The 20,586-nt window shown below is 33.1% G+C and overlaps 5 protein-coding genes and 1 pseudogene across 6 annotated transcripts in view; 2 read left to right on the top strand and 4 right to left on the bottom strand.

Annotated features, from left to right (window-relative positions):
- The window catches only part of LOC108562978 (mucin-5AC), a 58,987-nt gene extending 58,869 nt beyond the window's left edge, over nt 1-118 (bottom strand). The window contains exon 1 of the mRNA XM_017921491.1: nt 23-118. The gene's annotated coding sequence lies outside the window, so the exon portion shown is untranslated. The remainder of the gene's footprint in view (nt 1-22) is intronic.
- A 3,327-nt stretch (nt 119-3,445) lies between these two features.
- On the bottom strand, nt 3,446-5,633 carry LOC108562967 (venom carboxylesterase-6-like). The gene is made up of 6 exons (XM_017921480.1): nt 5,523-5,633; nt 5,305-5,459; nt 4,227-5,249; nt 4,011-4,167; nt 3,821-3,953; nt 3,446-3,709 (listed from the first exon to the last, which is right to left on the bottom strand). Exons 1-6 carry the CDS (start codon nt 5,545-5,547, stop codon nt 3,517-3,519), a joined length of 1,686 nt encoding a protein of 561 aa, XP_017776969.1. The 5' UTR covers nt 5,548-5,633; the 3' UTR covers nt 3,446-3,516.
- A 947-nt stretch (nt 5,634-6,580) lies between these two features.
- On the bottom strand, nt 6,581-8,694 carry LOC108562973 (annotated as a pseudogene).
- Nucleotides 8,695-10,738: 2,044 nt separating this feature from the next.
- On the top strand, nt 10,739-14,903 carry LOC108562968 (DExH-box ATP-dependent RNA helicase DExH1-like). Of its 2 annotated transcripts, XM_017921483.1 has the most exons (7): nt 10,739-11,025; nt 11,335-12,701; nt 12,764-13,257; nt 13,320-13,493; nt 13,556-13,833; nt 13,891-14,425; nt 14,481-14,903. In XM_017921483.1, exons 1-7 carry the CDS (start codon nt 11,018-11,020, stop codon nt 14,820-14,822), a joined length of 3,198 nt encoding a protein of 1,065 aa, XP_017776972.1. In that variant the 5' UTR covers nt 10,739-11,017; the 3' UTR covers nt 14,823-14,903. The 2 variants fall into 2 exon arrangements, with proteins under 2 accessions (XP_017776972.1, XP_017776971.1); XM_017921482.1 differs by lacking the exon at nt 10,739-11,025 and having other exon boundaries at nt 11,093-12,701.
- Nucleotides 14,904-15,629: 726 nt separating this feature from the next.
- On the top strand, nt 15,630-17,169 carry LOC108562972 (tubulin alpha-4 chain-like). Its single transcript, XM_017921487.1, has 3 exons — nt 15,630-15,687; nt 15,746-16,258; nt 16,316-17,169. Exons 1-3 carry the CDS (start codon nt 15,685-15,687, stop codon nt 17,141-17,143), a joined length of 1,344 nt encoding a protein of 447 aa, XP_017776976.1. The 5' UTR covers nt 15,630-15,684; the 3' UTR covers nt 17,144-17,169.
- A 158-nt stretch (nt 17,170-17,327) lies between these two features.
- Nucleotides 17,328-20,180, bottom strand: LOC108562970 (coiled-coil domain-containing protein 186). The gene is made up of 8 exons (XM_017921485.1): nt 19,589-20,180; nt 19,274-19,529; nt 18,929-19,226; nt 18,450-18,870; nt 18,246-18,392; nt 17,956-18,174; nt 17,484-17,633; nt 17,328-17,426 (listed from the first exon to the last, which is right to left on the bottom strand). The coding sequence occupies exons 1-8, from the start codon at nt 20,066-20,068 to the stop codon at nt 17,367-17,369; spliced, it is 2,031 nt and encodes a 676-aa protein (XP_017776974.1). The 5' UTR covers nt 20,069-20,180; the 3' UTR covers nt 17,328-17,366.
- Nucleotides 20,181-20,586: the final 406 nt, after the last annotated feature.

Here is a 20,586-nt window from a genome sequence, read left to right as displayed (position 1 = left end):
GCTCTTCGCGGTTCGGTTTTACCAAAGAGAAGTCTTGCGCTTCACTGGATCATCTCTAGATGAACCTAAACACAATATTCCATCCCGTTCCATCTCTTTCGCGGCATTCGAAAATTTCCTAATCCTCTCCGTGTGCAGCCTGCGACCTTTCACAACACATATCTCATGCGGCGAGAACAGAGAGACAGCATAGAAAATAAGGAAAGAACGAGAGATTGAGTTGGTCGGGAGAAGAGAGGGACACATCTCTCACACGCATTTGCAGAAGACAAAGGCCGCGAGAACTCCTCATTATTGTGGCCGTACACGGCGATTGCCAAAGTTCATACCGAGATTTTGACCACGGACATGGAAATTAGGATGAGCAAAGAATTGTTTGTTGAACGCAATTAGAGTCTGCACGAAACCCAATTTAGGAACATTCAATTGCGATTATTCTACTGGCCACAGCAGAAGAATCCGATCGTCGGGTCAAATGTTAATTAAGTTCAGGTGAAAGCTTTAACGCAATTCGTTCAATGCACTGTCACCCCCTCGGATCCATAAGTTTAGTTATATAAATCTATTTCTACGCTCTTACCGTACTTACACGATGCCCCAGCATTTCTACTTTCAAAACTCAACTTCCTTGCTTCCTTTTATTGCTCGTTTCTCACTATTATATCTCCAATAGTGCCTCACTTGTATTACATAATCTTTAAACACTTTTCATCATTCCATTGTTTACATCAAATCATGTCAAAACTATAGTTTTCGATATTTATTCAAAAAACTTTTTATATAATTTCTTTATATGGTATTAATAACCCATTATTATTTATATATAAATTCATTTAAATTCCATCATCTTCCTACCAACTAATTAATATAAACAATTTTCTAATAATATTATTATATTTATTGCAACAATAAATTACAAAAGAAAAACTCAATACAATAATAAAAAATGGAATAAAATTCAACTGCTGCAAATGAAATAATATAATATACAAAAGTGTTTTATTCAAAATATCAACAGTACTTAATTGTCCAGGTGTTTAAGCTCGAAAGGCCACCCTTTTTGCCTCGGCAAAATTATTAAGTACTGGTCTCCAATAGGAACATACAAAATTGAGGCATAATCAATGAGTGGTCGACAGATGATTTTATAAATAGATGATAGAGTTTGAATGTTCAATCTCTGGTCCCATATCGTTAGCTCCCTAAAATACCTAGTCATAGCTTCAACTTGCACTTTATTGTTTTTGTATGTAGTTTGAAATTAAGCTTTATGTCGAACATGACACCAAGATATTACACCGAAGTAGAGGCTGCTGATTATAACATGGGACAAGGATGGTTTAATTTGATTGTATGGAATAAATAGTTTAGATTTCGCTGACTCCTCGCACCACCAGATCCAGAAGGGACTGAAGGTTCACAATCTATGTGTCTAGTTTTGTCTAGTGAGAAATCACGGTTGTAGTAAATAAAACATCAGGGTTCCAATCACATAAATCGTATCAAAATATGTTATATTATAAAGAACATATTTGAGAGCCCTGGGAAGTACACCGAAAAGGACAAAAAGAGAATTATCCCCGAACTCTAAGCCAAAGAAACCCCATGAAGAAGTTGTCTTTCTTCATGGACCGCTCTCTTCGGATTAAAGTTCGGATTGTGTAAATTGTTTTCAAGATTGTCTTAAATTATCAATTAGTTTTAATATTATTTTAACTTATTGAGAACTTTATAGATTGCTCATCAACAAAAATAATAAATTCTATTATTTTTTAATTATTAATCAATTATCCATGTAATAAAATATATTAGAAAAGATACTGTTTTAACTAAATATAAATTCTACAAAAAAAATTTAACCGTTTAAAAAAAATATTTTTTAATTGTTTAATCATTTATCTAATTCATATTTTTTTTTAATGAAAAACTGCTTAGAAATGATGAACTAATGTATATTATTTTCAAAATACAGCAATACCTCACATAGTGCGGTATATGAGCACTGTTTGAAACGGGACTAACCGAGGACTTTAAAGTTGCATAAAAATAAATTGTACAAAAAGAAACTTGATCTTTTATGCATACAAAATAAATTTTGTAATTTATTTTTTAATTCAAATTTAGTTTATTTTTAACTTTTGTACTATGGTGAAACGACACTGATCGAATCCGCAATATGCGAGATACTGCTGTATATAGAATGTTACGTTTACAATTATGCAAGTACACTTATACCCCGTTTTCACTATAGATTGATTCCGTGTAAATGGAAATTCTAACTTTTTGAATTTAAAACCGAGTAAATTGAAAAGTTTGTAAAAACCCATAGGACAAGCTTGGTTTCAACAAAGAATAGATATATTTTAAAAGTAAAATTTATAAATTTTCGAGACGAATTAAAAGATTGGTTACGAAAAAATAAATGTTATATAATTATTTTATATTTTTATGAAAATTAACTTCTAAATAATATTGAATATAATAAAATATACTTTCCTATACAGCAAAAAGCTATTACTAAAAAATTATGAAATAAATCAAAATAATCTTGAAGTTTTTAAATGAAAGGTTATTTTATTGCAAAGCCTTTTGTATTAATTACCTATAGCAGCATTGTTACGTTTCGTTCAAATCCACTTTTAATCACGCTCCTGATGATATCTTCGAAGATCACAATTTTTATTGTTTATCTTCATTGTTGAATCGTGATAATCCCTATACAATTACATTACATTTAGAAAACAGTTATGTGCAAATATGATAATTAAAACACACTAAAAATAGAAAAACAAGAAGCGTTCGGCAAAAGTCATGATTTATTAAATTGCACTTTCTAAATGCTTAAAATTGTAGCTTTAAAATGAATAATAGCCGAATTTAAAACAAAAAATACATTAAAATAATGTAATATTAACAGTATATAAAAATTTATTTTAACAAACAATGCATGTGAACATCGTTTGTTACAGAATTTACGAATCTTCGTTCAACTATATTTGGTAAATGGTGTGTGTGTGTGTATATATTTAATGATAATTTGTGGATTTCTAATAAATGATTCACAATGATGGGTTTTCTCCTAGTCTATAAATTCATCCGATTGTTGGTTATGTGAAAGTTCACGGTACTCGTAAAATTGTGATGCATATTGCATATTAAAATAATTTCAGATTAAAGGAAGATTTCTATTCTATTCCACTGCGGAATTGGAATACCAACCAAAAAAAAACAATAATATCGTTACGTATGAAAATGACTTAGATTCACCGGAAGCCGAAAGAGATTCGAATCTTTTTAAATTTAATTCGACTATGGAAATATTTGCATACAACAAAAATAAATTATCAAATTGGAATAGGAAAATAATATAACAATGGATTTGGTAAATATTTAAACAGGATGTGGTTGATTACCTATTTTTAGGTCTATCTTAAATCTACATAACTTTCTACTTAATCACTAAGTAAGATTCTTTATTAAATAAAAATTTAACTTTTGTTAATATAACAAAATTATTTATAATTCGGTTTTAACGTTCTTCGTTTTGAAGAGATTAGCATTTTCCTCGAAGGGTAGGCTATGCCAAAAGGACCTGAAACCAAAGTCCTCGGATTTCTTCATTTCAATACTATCTTGGATGAAGAGGTAGTCCAATGCATCATCGGTGTTTTTGCTAACTGGTGTCCAATCTGGTACAAATTGTGGCTTTCTGCAAAATATAAGTTCATCAATTATTAGAAGATACTATTCATATTTTTCAATTGCAATATAAGACATTAAGCATGATTCTATTAAAAAAATAGTTTTAATGAAAACTTACCCTGTGTGTGCAAAACTAATCCAAATTCCAATCATGGTTTGCACCATTTTTTCATCAGCTTCCGTCAACTTTGCTGTAGTTGGTGAATGGGTATCAGAGAATATGAGCATAAGATCATCTCCATGACAAACACCTATTATAAAATGAAGTTTCAATAAAAATTTCTATTTTTTTTTCTTGAATTACAAACCGTATGTTTCAGTACTTCCACTGAATAAAAGAGCCACGGATGGTACTTCTTCAGCGGAATAATTGAAATGGTAGAAATATAAATCCGATTTGATCGCTTTCGAGTGTAATCTTGCAGTCAAATCTAAATCAGCAACGAAAATCCTATCTCCAATCATCTAATAAAATTAAAATTATAAACTATAAATTTCTTCCTATATTTCTTTTAAATAAATACCTGAATGAGTTGGTAATAGTTTTCTTTGTTGATGTCGGTATCCCCAATATAGAAATCCCTAATCTTCTGCGAAACTTCGTTCATTTGCTCCTTTGATATAACTTCTGAGTAATGCATTATAAGTGGAGCAACTTCATCCCAATCTTTGTTGATCTTCTCCAAAATAGTTTCGCTTGCGAAATCAGCAGCTGGATACAATCCTTCGTCAACAGTTGCGGATATCATATAAGGAACGTCGTAAACTTCTCCTTTAACCAAGATCTCGTATGGATGTTTAGGCATGAACGGATTTTTGCTAGCAGAATCGACGACCAAACCAATTGGCGAGAACGGATTGAACATGAATGTTCTCAGCAGTCTAGTCGCTTCGTTTAATTGAGCGGCGTTCCTAGTTTTCAAACATTTCACCAATTCCTTGGTGCATTTTTGATTGCATCCAACTGCTGCAGCAACTTTCCTCGTCTTTTCAATAGCATGTTCTTGAATAGTCCATGCATTGAGGGAAGATCCGGAAGAGGAAATAGCTTTTGAAAACAATCCTCGAGATAATGGAGATAACAAGTGGAAATGAACGCTAGCTCCTCCAGCTGAAAGACCGGTGATGGTGATGGAATCGGGATTACCACCAAAGTATTTAATGTTGTTTTTAATCCATTTCAAAGCCATGACTTGATCCTTCATTCCAATGTTACCAGGAAGATTCTCATCTTCGGTGCTCAAGAATCCAAACACTCCTACCCTGTAGTTTAAGGTAACCAGAACTACATTTGTATCCATCAGGTATTTTTCACCGGCGTACATATCTCCACTGCCGAACATGAAAGCACCACCATGGATGTGAACGATTACATCATAATTGGAGTTGGAGTTTATTTTATTGGAAGGAACGTAAACATTGACGTGAAGGCAATCCTCTTGTCCCAAGGAAACACCACCTTCTGGGGTGTAATGCATAACTTGCGTACATTCCGTCGATTGGTTAGCAATCCATTTACCTTCCCACGGTTCAACCGAAACAGGATCCTAAAATACCCATTGATTAACTAAATCTAAATAAAAAAACAGGATTATAACTTACCTCGAAACGCAAATTACCAATTGGGGCTTTAGCGTAAGGGATTCCACGGAATTCGGCGTACGAACGTCCTTTGTAAGAAGATGACAAATATCCTTCGATCAAACCATCGGGAATCTTCACCAAAAGCGATTCCTCGCCATTAGCGAAAGCGAATACTAAACCAAAAATATTATCAAAAACAATTTTTGTGAATGTAAGAAATTAAGAAAAAAACATACCAAGTAATAACAACAAATAAAGCATGGTTTCAATTAGAGATGAACTCCAGAACTGCCGGGAATCTCAACAACCTTCCACTTAATATATATTAAGTTTGATAAAGTTGTGTAAACACGGCAATCGTCGTATAATCACTATTTAATTGATAAACCTCGATAGAATGGTCAAGTCATTTAACGATTTTGTGATGATAAACAGTTTCCTACAAAAATTGTGTTTACGTAATCGCAGCATGCAAATCATAGATACCAGTCCATAATCAAGTATTGTCCCACATGCACGAATATCAAATGGTTTGACCTCAGTATCAAGAAATAGATTAATATATAAACTATAGATAGAAAACGCATATTTGTATATGACTTTGAACGGAAAATATTTGTTGAATATATTATCAATTAATTAACACTTCTGCAATCAAAACAAGCTGAAAAATATCAAATCAATTATTACGAAACTTTTAACGAAAGTATTGAATTTGCAAATCATGTCAAGTACTTTCCGAATTCATTAGCTTCATTATAACGTTATACACTTTTGAACTGTTTTTATCGCATAATTAAACTCTACTTGTATTCAATAATTATTAATTTGAATTCAAGCATTTTTTCATTCATGATTAATTATATAAGAAATGTTAATTTTGTAAAGAAAAAAATGTTTATTATTACATGATTTTTTGAAAGTTGACTATTCATCGTATTTTTTACGATAATAAAAATCATTATTTTTTTTTCTATACATTGTAAAAGGTTTTATGATAGTTATAACAGAGGGATTCATTTTAAGAAATATAAATATCACATGTTCTCATTCTTCGCAGATCAAGTTGATTTGCAATAATTTTCATTTTCCGTACAAATCTAGGCCATAATTATCACATTATTACATGAACGCAACAGCAATTTCTTGCATCAAACTAAAGCGAATGCATTTTCCAATCAAACACTTACTTACTTCTTTGAAACGCTTCTACAACATTTATTGTATCATGGCTTAAAGGATGTTTTGCATTTAGAAAAAACAAATATAATTTTTGCAATAAAACAAAACAAAATTGAATGTCAAAAATAGAGATTTATTTTGTATTGCTGATGTAAACAATTAATTTAAATATTTACAACTCGGATTTTGCGTTTTCTTTGTACAGATTTGCACTTTCGGCGAATGGGAGGCTTTCCCAGAATTTCCTCTGTCCTAATTGATCGGCAGTCTTCATTGTAAAACCTCCGTTGATGTACAGGTAATCAATGGGTTCTCCGCACTTTTTACCTACTGGTTTCCATTGAACTTTGGTCTTAGGCACTCTGAAATGAATTATTTAAATGAGAAATATTTCGCAAATATTATTTATAACTTAAGTATACCCGGTTTTAGCGAAACTTGTCCAGATTCCCAGAAGGTCCTCCTTCATTTGCTCATCGTTAAATGTCATTTTCGGTAAAGTGCACTTGCTTACGTCGGAGAAAATGAACATGACATCATCACCGTGGCATACACCTAGAAGATGAAGTGTACATGAAGACGATAATTAGTTTAGTTTTTTAATATTTACCATATTTTTCCTTTAATCCGGTAAATTCAGTAGCGAAAGTTCCAATTTCTTCAGCGTAATGATTGAAATAGTACATGTAAACTGGGGATTTGATGGCCTTGGCATGTAACCTGGCAGATAATTCTATATCTGCAGTGAAATGGCGATCACCAATCATCTAATTAAGAAATAATTGATAAATAACATTTAATTAATGTAAATTGCATTACTTGGATCAAAGGATGGAAGTTCTGTCTGCTGATGTCTTTGTCACCCATGTAGAACTTTCTAATCTTTTGCGAAACGCTATCTAGCATATTTTCAGGAACGGTTTCACGGTACTGTAAAATGTCTGGAGCTACCTGGTTCCATTCGTTGTTCATTTTCTGGAAGTTCTTGTCGCACACAGCAAATTCTGGAAAAAATAATTATAAGATACCTAATTTTATAATATGCTGTTAAAGGTAACTTACCGGCCGCTGGGTAAAGCCCTTCGTCGGCTGTGGCAGAAGCAATCCAAGGTACATCGTAAACTTTTCCTTGCTTCAAAAGTTCGTATGGTTGTTGAGGCAAAAAGGAATTTTTGGAATAACCATCAACGACGACTCCTAGAGGATTCATGGGGTTGAATGCGAAAGTTCTCAAAACCCTAGTAGCTTCATTGATTTGCGCTCCGTTTCTACTCTTAAGACATTCGACTAATTCCTTTTTGCAGGTTTGTGTACAACCGACGGCTTCTCCAATTTTCATTGCCTGCTTCAACGGGTTTTCTTGCAAAGTCCAAGCGTTCAAAGTGCTTCCGGATACGGAAATAGCTTTGTTGAACAAATTCCTAGATAGAGGAGAGAGCAAATGGTAATGGACACTAGCACCACCAGCTGATAATCCTGTGATGGTGATGGAATCTGGGTTTCCACCGAAATTCTTGATGTTATTCTTGATCCATTTCAGCGCCAAAACCTGATCTTTCATGCCCAAATTTCCAGGCAAATGTCACGAAGATGACATCTTTATCCATGAGATATTTTGGACCTGTGTAAGCGTTTCCAGCGCCATACATGAAACATCCACTGTGGATATGAACGATAACGTCCAAATTAGCTTTCGGACAAATGGTTTTATTTGGGACATAAACGTTTACGTGTAAACAATCTTCTTGTCCTGCAGATTTACCGCCGGCGGGTTTAGGCCAATGACTCACTTGCAAGCAAGAAGTGGATTGGTTTGCAATCCATACACCTTTCCATGGTTCAGCTGGTTGAGATTCCTGAAATTACATAAAATTTAATACTATCCACACCAAATTTATCATTAACGCACTTCGAATCTTAAGTTTCCAATCGGAGCTTTGGCGTAAGGAATGCCAACGAATTCAGTGTACTCACGACCTCCGTAAGAAGTCCTGAAAGTTCCTTGAATTTTTCCATTCGGAGTTTCAGCTAATGGAACTTCCGAGCAACTGGTGTAAGCCAAACCTGCAGCAAATAATCATTAAGCTTTATGTAATAATTTCATTGGTTAAATAACGTACCCAGAATTACAAGCAGAGAATATCGCATAGTGAAGTGATTTAGTAGCATCTGCACAGAATTTGCTTGATTCGTCCATTTATATAGATTCCAGCGGAATATTTACCGATAATATTCAAATAAAAGCTAATCTGCGAAGACGATAAACGAAAAATAGCAAAATCACTTTCAACAAAAACAAAACGTCCGTCGGAATATGCGCAATCCCGTTTGATTAATAAATATATTCAAGTCATTTTATTTTTACTTTCAAGCCTAATTTAATTACATGACGCTAATTGGAGGCTCATTAAAGAACAACATGTTTTATTTTCAATTTGACCTCTATTATCTATGAATATTCCAGAATGGTAATCTCTGTTTGTTGCTTAATTGTGAAAATCATAAATTTCAACGAAATAGAACTATATTTATTTATATAATTTCATAAATGTAATTTGTTCAAAAATATGACTTTCTTAATAATTTAATAAAATAAAGATTTAAAAATTTAATTAGTTGTTACAAATCTGATTATTTTTTAATAATATTTAATAAAAATAATTAGTAAACTAATTATTCTAGCCAGAAAGACTGTGGGTTATAAATTTTGTCCTAATTGAGGGCCAAGAAAACAGAATTCATAATAATTAAAAGTAATATTAAAGACAATAAACAATAATAATTATTATGAAGAATATAAATTTCGAATAGAAATATTTATGAATGACATGCAAAAATATAATGAAACAGTAGATCATAGTATAACAATAACTAAAATTGATAAAATTAAAAATGTATTCTTGACAACGCAATTAAAAGAAATAAGCATTTAAATATAATAAAGAATTTAAAAACATCATATTATTTCTTTCAGTAACTTGTTTTCATTTTTGTTTCCAATATTTTTTGTTACTTCAATATGTTAGAATTAGATGTTACAGATATTTAGTATGTGTTAATAAATTTTTAAAATATTTTGTTAGTAAAAGCGATTTTTTTCTTAATGACCAAAATTTCTTAAACAATTGTTGGCAAGTATTTTTTGTTGCTGAATTTAATTGAAATATAGGAGAACTTTCTCGTTGTGACCGTGACTTGTAACGATTTATTTTCATTTCAATCCTTGATGCGCCATCTTTTTTGTTATTAATGGATTAAATAAAAGTTTACTTCTCTAAATTTCACACAAAATTCTTATTATTAACAAGTAATTTCCAATATAAACAAAAATACAATTTAAACATGATTAATGTCCAAAATGGTTTACGTATTTATCATTAACTTACCCAACTAATGACAATAAATCATTTAAAATAAACTCAATAAATGTTTCCATTCAATTTTTCTGTATTAAATTATAATTATTTTAAATTATATTATTGGGTAGAAGGACATATGTTGTTAGCTCTTTCACCCAAACTAAGGAATATAACAAATTGTAATTAAATATAATATTATACATTTTTGTTTATATTCTAGTCCATGTATTGATTAATTTTGAAGTTATTATTAATTATATATACACTATATTATTATTTCCTGGTCAGAAAGACCTATAGTCAATAACACTTTTCAACAAATAACTTTTTGTTTTAGTATTATTGTTGTTGCATGAAAAGTTTTAATTTTGTTTTTTGTTGTTGCAATAAATGAATATTATTATTAATAAACATAACATAAATAAATCTTATATAATTTATTATTAATTAAAGTTTTTTCTTTTTCTATTTCTACCAGCGCCAGTTGTAAATAAAGTTTATTGTAAAAAATAAAGTTTATTATTTTTTTTTTGATTCGTTGAATAAGTTGCATACATATGTGAAATTAATGTAAACTTCATTAATCAAAACGATTTAATTGTGGTATTCAAAAAGTAAATTATATTCAAATAATTCTATATGGTTATGTATATATGTTATATTATTAAAAACAAAAGACTATGTATCAACTGTTTTCTTGTCATGTTATTTTAAATAAATAATTTGAATTTATAATAGAACAATTTCATAAAACTTTGTTTTTTTCTAATTAATTGTCTTAAAGTCTTCATCATCAGACAAATATTAGGGTGTGGTTATTTCAAGAACTACCCTAATTACTCTTAAAATTATAAATATTGATTTGTTTCTTTATTCTTTATTTTCTAAACACGTGTGTAGCGTAGCTAATAATGATAAACAATAACTTATGGAAGGTAAAGGGAGTTGTAAACACTTTTATGACAGGGTTAATTGTATACTAATAATTCGCACAAAAATTGACCGAGGGGGACTACCTGGATAACCAAAGATAGGAGAGGAAAGGGAAAAAAAAGTCCCTTAAATAGTCTAGGTTGTCCAGGTTCAGAATTCAGTTTAGTTTGTTGCTTTCACAGGGTTAACATCTGATCCTGTTTTGAAGTTTGGTGCTGTGTGCATTGTGCGAGTGTATATTTTTGTGATAAACTAAAATGTCAAGGTTTGTAGCAAACATTACTTCTTTTGATAGAGCACTTGCAAAGTATCGAAACTACGGTAGTTCGTGTGTGTTTAATTGTCATTAAACTGTTAATTGGGAAGACTAATTATTGTTAAACAAATCGATAGATAGTAATTTCAAAATACAAGCAATCTAATTAATTTCATAGATAAACGAACTGTTGCAAACGTTAACTCTGTTTTGTTAACAGACGAATCATTGATTGTTAACAATTTTTTTTGGAGAATTTCGATCCGTAACCTTAAAACTGCTTAAACAATTATTAATTAAAATGATTTCTTTATACAGCACGTCGGGTTATTCAGCGGAGAATTGGGAAACAGAGGATGATCTGAGCCACAGAATTGAGCGTATTGAATTAGATGATGAATTCAGAACATATGTGGATGATTTCTTGAAATCATTTGTCGAAAATCCCTCATTGGGCTCCCAAGTACTTAGTGGATTGTCTGATGTCGAGCAGAACTATTTTATGTCCAAGACAATTCCCTTAAACCTCTACACAAAAGTAAACTCATTCAGTCCCGGATTCCAAACATTATGTATCAGCAAATCGAGGTTCAAAAGTATGGATCAAAGAGTCCATCCACATAGTATGTGCAACAAGAACAAGGAAATTTTAAACAATTATGTAAAGTGTGAGATATCTATGGCAGCAAACAGTATTGAAGACAATAGAGTTCATGACTCACTAGGGAAGTTGTGCTTGGAACCCATGAAAAATGTATCGAAAACTCAAAGCCCCATGTGGAAAGAAAGAGAATCACTTCCAATCTTCAACAGTAAACAGAAAATTTTAAAAGCGATAGCTAAAAACTCAGTGGTCATAGTGTCAGCAGAGACAGGCTCTGGAAAGACCACACAAGTATCCCAGTATATATTGGAGGAGGCTGCAGAGAAGAGAAAACCTGTGAAGATTGTCTGCACTCAACCAAGGAGAATATCCACAATATCAGTGGCAAACAGAGTGGCTGCAGAAAGGGGAGAAGAAATAGGAAATACGGTTGGGTATCAGATAAAGTTAGAATCGCGCATTTCAGCGCAAACATCATTGATATATTGCACTAGCGGTATCTTGTTAAAAACTCTTATGTTTGGTGAAGAACAGTTTAAAAACATGTCGCATATTATTGTGGACGAAATTCACGAGAGGGATAAGAATAATGATTTCCTTTTGATCTGCTTGAGGAGGGCTTTGGAGAAGTTTCCACATTTGAAAATTATTCTGATGTCAGCCACAATGGATATGGATTTATACGTGAATTATTTTAAAAAAGTCGAAATAGTTAGCGTTGCCGGAAGATCCTACCCTATTACTTCATTGTTTCTTGATGATATATTGCCGATGACTAGATACACGGATTTAACTATTATGAATCATTTAGAAAAGAATGATTTTGTAGAGTATGATTGGGTACCAAGAGAACAAACATCCAGAGAATTTGTAGATCCCGATTTGGACGAGGAAGTCGTCCAAACTTTGAGCGTGTGCTGTAATGAAGGGAATCCGCAAAGCTTCGATCATATGATGCAGTTGATCAAATGTGAAAACATCCCCGTTGACTATGTAGGCTTCCACGCTAGTCTTCCTACAATATTAACAGCGGCGTGTTATCATGGAAGACTTGACTTAGTTCAGACTCTTTTACCTTTAGGTATGATGAACAAATTAACAACAATTATTAATTTACACTAACTTAATTGTAATTTGTTTTAGGTGCATCAACACATTCTACATATTATGCTAAATCTGTGATAGAGGTAGCTCGGGAAAATGGACATATAGATGTTGCTAATTACATAGAGGACTATAAAAGGAGGTTCCTGGAAAGGGTTCCCGCAGATGAGTTCTTCAACTTATACGAAAAACTAACGTTCTGCCAGGATTACGAACTGGATAACGAACTTATTTTGTCTGTAATCAATTATATCCACACCAATTACGATAGGAGCGGAGCTATTCTGGTGTTTCTACCAGGATACGATGATATAATGCATTGTTTAAACAAGTTGAAAACCAACAAGAACTACGCTCTTTTCCCGCTACACAGTAACATCCAGATGAGTGAACAGAAGAAGATATTTAGGCGTGTTCCTCAGAATCAGCAGAAGGTCATACTGTCCACAAATATTGCTGAAACCAGCATAACCATCGACGATGTTAGATATGTTGTGGATTGCGGCAAAGCCAAAGTTAAAGATTTCGATTTGGTTAGTATACATTTATTTATAAAATGTTAAAATATTTATTTTTATTCTAAACTATTATTCAGGCGACACAAGCATCGTGTTTGCAAACACAATGGATTTCCAAAGCCAGTATGAAGCAGAGGGCAGGCCGAGCCGGTCGTACTCAGGATGGCCTATGTTTTCATATATATTCCAAGAGATGTTACGAGTCTCTGGAAGATAATACGATACCGGAGATTTTAAGAACTCCTTTGCAGGTAAATAATATATATTTATGCAATATAAAACATAAACTAATTGTATGTTTTTGTTTGTTTAGGAATTGTGTCTTCAGGCTAAAGTGCTAACTTCTAAAGAAGAATCAGTCACTTGCTTTTTGCAGGAAGCTATAGAACCACCATCAACAGATTCAATTAATAGTGCTATTATGTCTTTGAAATTCCTGGGAGCCATGGACGCTCATGAAAATTTAACTGATTTAGGAAAACATTTGGCCAAGATTTCATTGCCTGCGCATTTAGGAAAAATGCTTGTTTATTCTTGCATTTTCAAATGTCTAGAACCGATTCTTATCCTGGTATCAGTTTTAGTTCAAAAGTAAGTATAGCAATTAATAATTGTAGTAAGTATTTATATTAATTTCCATATTTTCAGGGATCCGTTTGTTTTGGGAGCAAATAACAGAACGCAGCGTTTCAACTTCGGAAATAATTCATCCAGTGATCATTTCATATTGATAAGACTATTCCAGAAATGGGATGAAGCTCGATCCGTGGGCAAGCATTTTGCTTTCTGCTATGAAAATTTTATCAGTCCGTCGTCCATGGACACAGCGAAGCAAACTGCTAAGCAACTGTTGAATCAATTGAAATCGCTAGGTTTCGTACCACCCACTGCATTTTCTAATAATAACGAGTTGAATTTCAACTCTAACTGTTGGCCTATGGTGAAAGGTTGCATTGCCACAGGTTTATACCCAAAACTCGCGTACTACGATGATGATAGACTGAAGATTAACGCCGGTGAACGTGTGAAAGTTCACAGCTCATCCATCAACAAAGGAAAGGATTCTGCTAATAGAGAGAAGCAACGTGAACTCTGGATCGGTTACGAAGAGTTGACCAAAAATTTTAGGAACAACTACGGCAAGAACATGATTAAATGCACGACTGTCTTCAATGCATTGACGGTAAGTTAAGATGATGATGTTATTAAAGCATGTATTACGACTATCGAATTTACAGGTTGCACTATTGTGTGGAGTTGATGCTGATTTTTCGGATGGAGTAGACGAAGTGTGCCTCGATGATAAACACGTATTCATATTTATGCATGTCGATTTACAAAAGTTCCGTACGAACGTCGACGAGCTGATCAAGAAGAAAATTTGTTTCCCGAGGACGTCTTTCAATAACGAGGAATTCAACATCGTAAGGAACTTGGGTATATTGTTGACCAATGAGGACATTGAATGCGAAGTGCCGATGGTGAAAATGGGAATCCAGAAGCAAAACAAATTCCCGGGAAATAACTTCAACAGTAGTCCGAGAAATCACCAGTACAGACCACGTCACGGAAAGAAGTAGATTCACTTAAGTATTATCGCGTAGGTTAAGCATAGATTAATTTAATATATTATTTTTAATTATATATAGTATTAGTTAAGATCTCATTATATAGTATTAATATTCTATATTATATTTGATGGTTGTTATATTTATATAAAACTTATAAGCAAGTTGAACGTGAATCATTTTGAGAGTATTCTGCAAAAAAATAGTATTTTATATAAGGAAAACAAAAATGATTGCGCATTGTGAGCTGTTTAAAAAAGATTTATTCCTAGTAATATTATACGGATCTTTCTTGCATTTAACGTGAACATTAATAATAAACCACGTTTGTTATATACGTATTTCGATTTTGAACAATCATTTGGTGGTTTTTTCAATTTTACACTGTCATTTTGTAGTTGTAAAATGTTGCGATACACACTCTAACTCCATTAATGGACATAAGCAATTCACATTCATATACCTCATTATATTGACTGCCTACCGACATTACTTTGGATTATCCAACAAAGTAATGTTCTCATCTACCCAAAATTGTCCAATACTTGGAGATGATACAAATTATTCGAATCGCGAAATTAATTGCTATGATTGTCGATTAGTGCAAGATCAGCAGAAAACAAATAAATTGATATATATATAATTAGCAAAAACATCTATATTTTTCAATTCAACCCATTGCCTCTTTATTATTTTAAATGGAAATTTCAGTTGGCCTAGAGTTTAAAGGCGTAGCCATGGCGAAACAAGTAAATGCATTCAATTCAATAACTCGCGTCGATCAAAATTTTTGGTGAGGAGATTCTCTCACTAATAAATTCTTAATGTGTTGAAATTTCGTGTTTTGTACAAATTTTCGTTTTCCTTTCGAAACATGGTGAGTGCTACCGATTTTAATCATCATTTCATTATATCTATAATATTTTCACTCTTAGAGGGAGTGTATATCGGTTCACATTGGTCAAGCCGGTGTCCAAATTGGAAATGCTACTTGGGAATTGTATTGCCTGGAGCATGGCATCGAGGTGGACGGCAAACCCTCTTCGTCAACTACTGATAATAGCTATGGAACATTCTTCTCCGAGGTGGAAAATGGGAAGATGGTGCCACGAGCTATTATGGTAGATTTGGAACCAACAGTTGTAGATGAAATAAGAACCGGAACGTACAAGCAACTGTACCATCCAGAGCAATTGATTACCGGAAAGGAAGACGCCGCTAATAACTATGCGCGCGGTCATTATTCCATTGGCAAAGAGATGATCGATACTGTGATGGAGAAGATCTATAAACTGGCGGAGCAATGCTGCGGCCTTCAAGGCTTCTTCGTCTTCCATTCATTTGGAGGAGGCACCGGCTCCGGTTTTACTTCTCTACTAATGCAGAAGCTTTCACAAGATTTTGGAAAAAAAAGCAAATTGGAGTTTGTCGTCTATCCGGCCCCGCAAGTACATTAACATTACTTCAAATAAAATAACAATCATTTAAAAAATAATAATTTCAAGGTATGCACTGCTGTTGTGGAGCCTTACAACTCTATCCTTACCACGCACACCACTTTGAATCACTCGGATTGTGCTTTTATGGTTGACAACGAAGCAATCTACGATATCTGTCGCAGGAAATTAGGAATCGAGAGGCCGAGCTACGTGAATTTGAATAGACTCATAAGTCAAGTAGTCTCTTCGATAACAGCTTCTTTGCGATTTGACGGCGCTTTGAATGTGGATTTGACAGAATTCCAAACGAATTTGGTACCTTATCCTAGAATCCATTTCCCTCTAGCTTCTTACGCACCAGTCGTTTCTGGCGAAAAGGCCTACCATGAAGGTATGTCTGTAGCTGAGATTACAGCTGAATTGTTTGAGCCTACAAACCAAATGGTGAAGTGCGATCCGCGTCAGGGTAAATACATGGCCTGTTGCTTATTGTACCGAGGTGATGTAGTCCCTAAAGATGTTAACGCTTCAATCGCGCAAATGAAGGCCAAAAGCAATGTGAGATTCGTCGATTGGTGTCCTACTGGCTTCAAAGTGGGTATCAACTATCAACCACCGACTGTAGTTCCGGGAGGTGATTTGGCTAAAGTCCAACGAGCTGTTTGCATGTTGTCAAATACTACTGCAATCGCTTCCGCTTGGAGCAAACTGAATAGAAAATTTGATCTAATGTACGCCAAAAGGGCTTTTGTTCATTGGTACACTAGCGAAGGCATGGAAGAAGGAGAGTTCGGTGACGCGAGGGAAGACCTAGCTGCTCTCGAGAAGGACTATGAAGAGGTATCCTCGGAGGCTTACGGCGACGAAGACGAGGACAAGAACGTGGATTACTAATGTGCACCAACGCGTAAATTACTTGTTAACGTCTATTTTTTAAACATTTCTTTTGGCACAATAAATTTCGAGAAATGATTAAAAAATTTAATAAGAAACTTAAGAAAAACAAAACAAAAACATGACATAATATATTTTTTTCGTAATTTCATAAAAAAAGCAAATTACAGGTACTTTTTTTTAATACTTGTTTTTTTTTAATATTTATGGAATGATACGCATCTTATGGTTCGCTTTTCTTCAGTAGCTTGTCAATTTCTGCTCCTAACGTATCGACGCTTTCCTGTAAATAAATAAAGAAAAGTTGAAAAAGTTAAAAGTTTTTATTTTAATTATTTACTTTTAAGGTGATGTTCTTGAGCAGGGCATCCTCTAGTACGGCTTGGAGTTTTCGGTTGATGTCGAGAGAAAGCTCCAATGTTAGATTTTCATCTAACACCTTTGATCCATACATAGATGCCATTACTCCAGAATGCTTTGCTAAGTGCGCCTTTTCGAATTATAAACACATTATTAATAAAAACAATATTAGAAACATGAACCTCATCTATAAATTACGCAAACCTTGATGTAACAATTTGGTTACTTACCAAAATTTTGAGGACTAAAAATAGCAAGCAATAGAGGAAAGAAAGAAGCAAAAGAATTCCAATTAGTCTTTGAATATTTCAGGCAAATGTAGATATCAAGCATTAATATGTTATAGATTATGTTTCATCTCATTTCATCGACAAGATAGCGTTTAACCAAATAAAAAGTATTAGTTTCCAGCATTTTCAATTCAGATGAAAATACTAATATTAAGAAATTACCTTGTTGTTATCCATCATATTGGAAGACAACGTTCCCGCTTGTTCTCTAAGTACGTAACTCTGCAACAACCTTGATTTTTTCTGCAGCTCGGCTACTAAAGTATTTACATGCTCCTCGAGGAAATCCAGTTTTTCCGACTTCCTAGCGCTTGCTCTTTGCAGCTTAACGATATGTTCTATCAATGTTTGCTTATCCACTTCTCTCTCAGGTTGCACCACCTAAAATATATCAAGGTATAAATATACACATCATTCAAGTCTGAATAAGTAAATTTAAGTTATAAATTTACCTTAACTTGATCATTTGATGGTGTTGGAGAATTGTCATTCCTCTCTACAGTATTTAAAGAAGTACTTGAACTGCTACTGCTTGCAGTACCAACATTTTCATATTGTTCCAACTTTTTCCTACATTGAGTCAACTCTTTATTCACTTCCTACAAATAAGTATAATTAAATTACTCTAATATTGACAAAATAACGTATTGCAATACTCTTAATGATAGTTCCAACTTTCTTTTAATAACTGTATTCTCTCCCTTCTGATCTGCCACGTCTTGCTTTAATTTTTCACTCAACTTAACCGCCTCGCTTAGGTCATAGGTGAGTCTCGCAATCTCTTCGGAAGACTTATTTCTAAATTCCAACAACTGCGTTGACAATAAACTAGCCTTTGTTTCGTGCTCTTTAGCTGATCTCTTCAAGACAGCCTGTTCACAAGTCAACTGCTGCACCTTAGTTTCCATCGCCGTAAATTCCGATTGCAAACGTACGTTCTTGTCAGTCAACTGATGCGTAAAAGACAAAAGCTCAGCTTCGTGATGTCGGCAAGATTCTATATCAGCTAACAAATCGGAATTGCGTTGTCTCAAAATGAATATCTGTTCATTTGCAGCTAATAATTGTTCTTGTTCACTGAAATAAATTATAATAATTTTAAGATTTAAAAAAATAGAAAAATATTTTTAAATACTTTGTTAATTGCAATCTCATTTGTTCCAATTGGGCAGTCTTTGCATGCAATTCCGCGGAATTCTGCTTTTGCTGATCAGAGCATTCCTTAAGCTCACTGAATTTTTGCTCCAACTCAGATCTTTCCTTCTCCAACTGTTGCACCTTCATCGACAAACAATTATTCTCCTGCAAAGTCTCGCATTGCTTCTTCTGCGACTTCTCGAGCTCCATCTGCAAATTCCTAACTTGCAATTCCCGATCTTCCCGCTCATGTCGCAACAAAATTTGCGTAGCTTGCAGCTCTTTAACTTGTTGATCTAAAACAGTCAAATTTACATTGAGTTAAGATCAATTAAATTATTACCTAATGTATATGCCCTATTCTCTTGTGATGTTTCAAATTCTTTAATAGAATCCAAAGCTTTCTGCTTAGTCTTCTCTGCATCATTAATGGCATCTTGGATGGTTCCATTAAGACTATCCACCTTTGCCTCAGCATCCTTCCTATACTCAATCTCATTCTTTAAACTATTCTGAGACCACTTCAGTTTAGTTTCTAAGGCATTTAAGTCACTTTTTATTCTCTCATATTCTTGTTGACTAGATTTCAATTCATAACACTGAAAGAAACAAACTTTTATTAAACTATAAACTTGCACAAATCCAATTTTAAACTTACCTTATTATCAAGTAAATTACAAATCCTTGTTTTTTCAGCACCCATAGATGTGAGCTTGTGTTGTAGCAAATCATTCTCACGATGAGCTTCTTTAAGTTTCTTCTCTGCCATCTCTTTGGCACTTTGCTGTTGTAAAACATTCTTCTCACTGACTGCATACCTCATCACCATAGATTCCTTCTCCCTAATAGCATTATCCTTCTCCCTAAATGCATTATCTTTCTCCCTTATCACCAAATCATAAGATCCTTTCAATTCCTTCAATGAACCTTGCACCCTATCATTCTGTGATTCCAATTGTTTTATTCTATCTAAACCATAATTCACTTCAAGCCTAAGTTGTGCTATCAATTCATTTAATTCCTTAACACTGTCTGATTCCAAGTTATTAACTTGTGTATCTTCAACATTTTCTCCCTGTTTTAAATCCACTTCTTCACTTGGTTCCTCCAACTTATCACTTGATACTTCAGAACTCATTTTCCTATGTTTACAATGTCTTGACGTCTTAATTTTTGATAATTTTATAACATCATCTTCACATTTCTTATTGGAATCGAACGATTTTCTGGCATCTTTGACGTTTCTTCTGTCACTGTCACATCAAAAGTAGGTTATGTTTCTGAATACAAAACAATTACAAGCATCAAAAAGCGCTAAGATTCAAATTCAATTTGTAATAAAAATCAAACAAATTTAGATCTTCCTTTTCAATTATTTATTAACACATGGTTAGTTTAATATTAATATGGTTTAATTAAGATATACAAGTGTATCATAATTCTTATTATTCAATGAAATGTAATTTTATCTCAAGAAAAATTAATGGTTAATTTACATAAATAAATTGAAAACGGATCAAATTGAAAATACGTAAATAAAATATAATATACTTAGATGACAAACATAAAAAAATACTAGTAAATCAGGATAATATAATATTCTTAAAATTAAATTGAAATTCTTTAAATAGATAATTATATTAGAAATAAAATATT

Source organism: Nicrophorus vespilloides, unplaced genomic scaffold (assembly GCF_001412225.1).
Source record: "Nicrophorus vespilloides isolate i.1.1-1 unplaced genomic scaffold, Nicve_v1.0, whole genome shotgun sequence".
NCBI lineage: Eukaryota > Metazoa > Arthropoda > Insecta > Coleoptera > Silphidae > Nicrophorus > Nicrophorus vespilloides.
The sequence above is the reverse complement of the archived record's forward strand: the minus strand, read 5'-3'. Positions and strand labels throughout refer to the sequence as shown.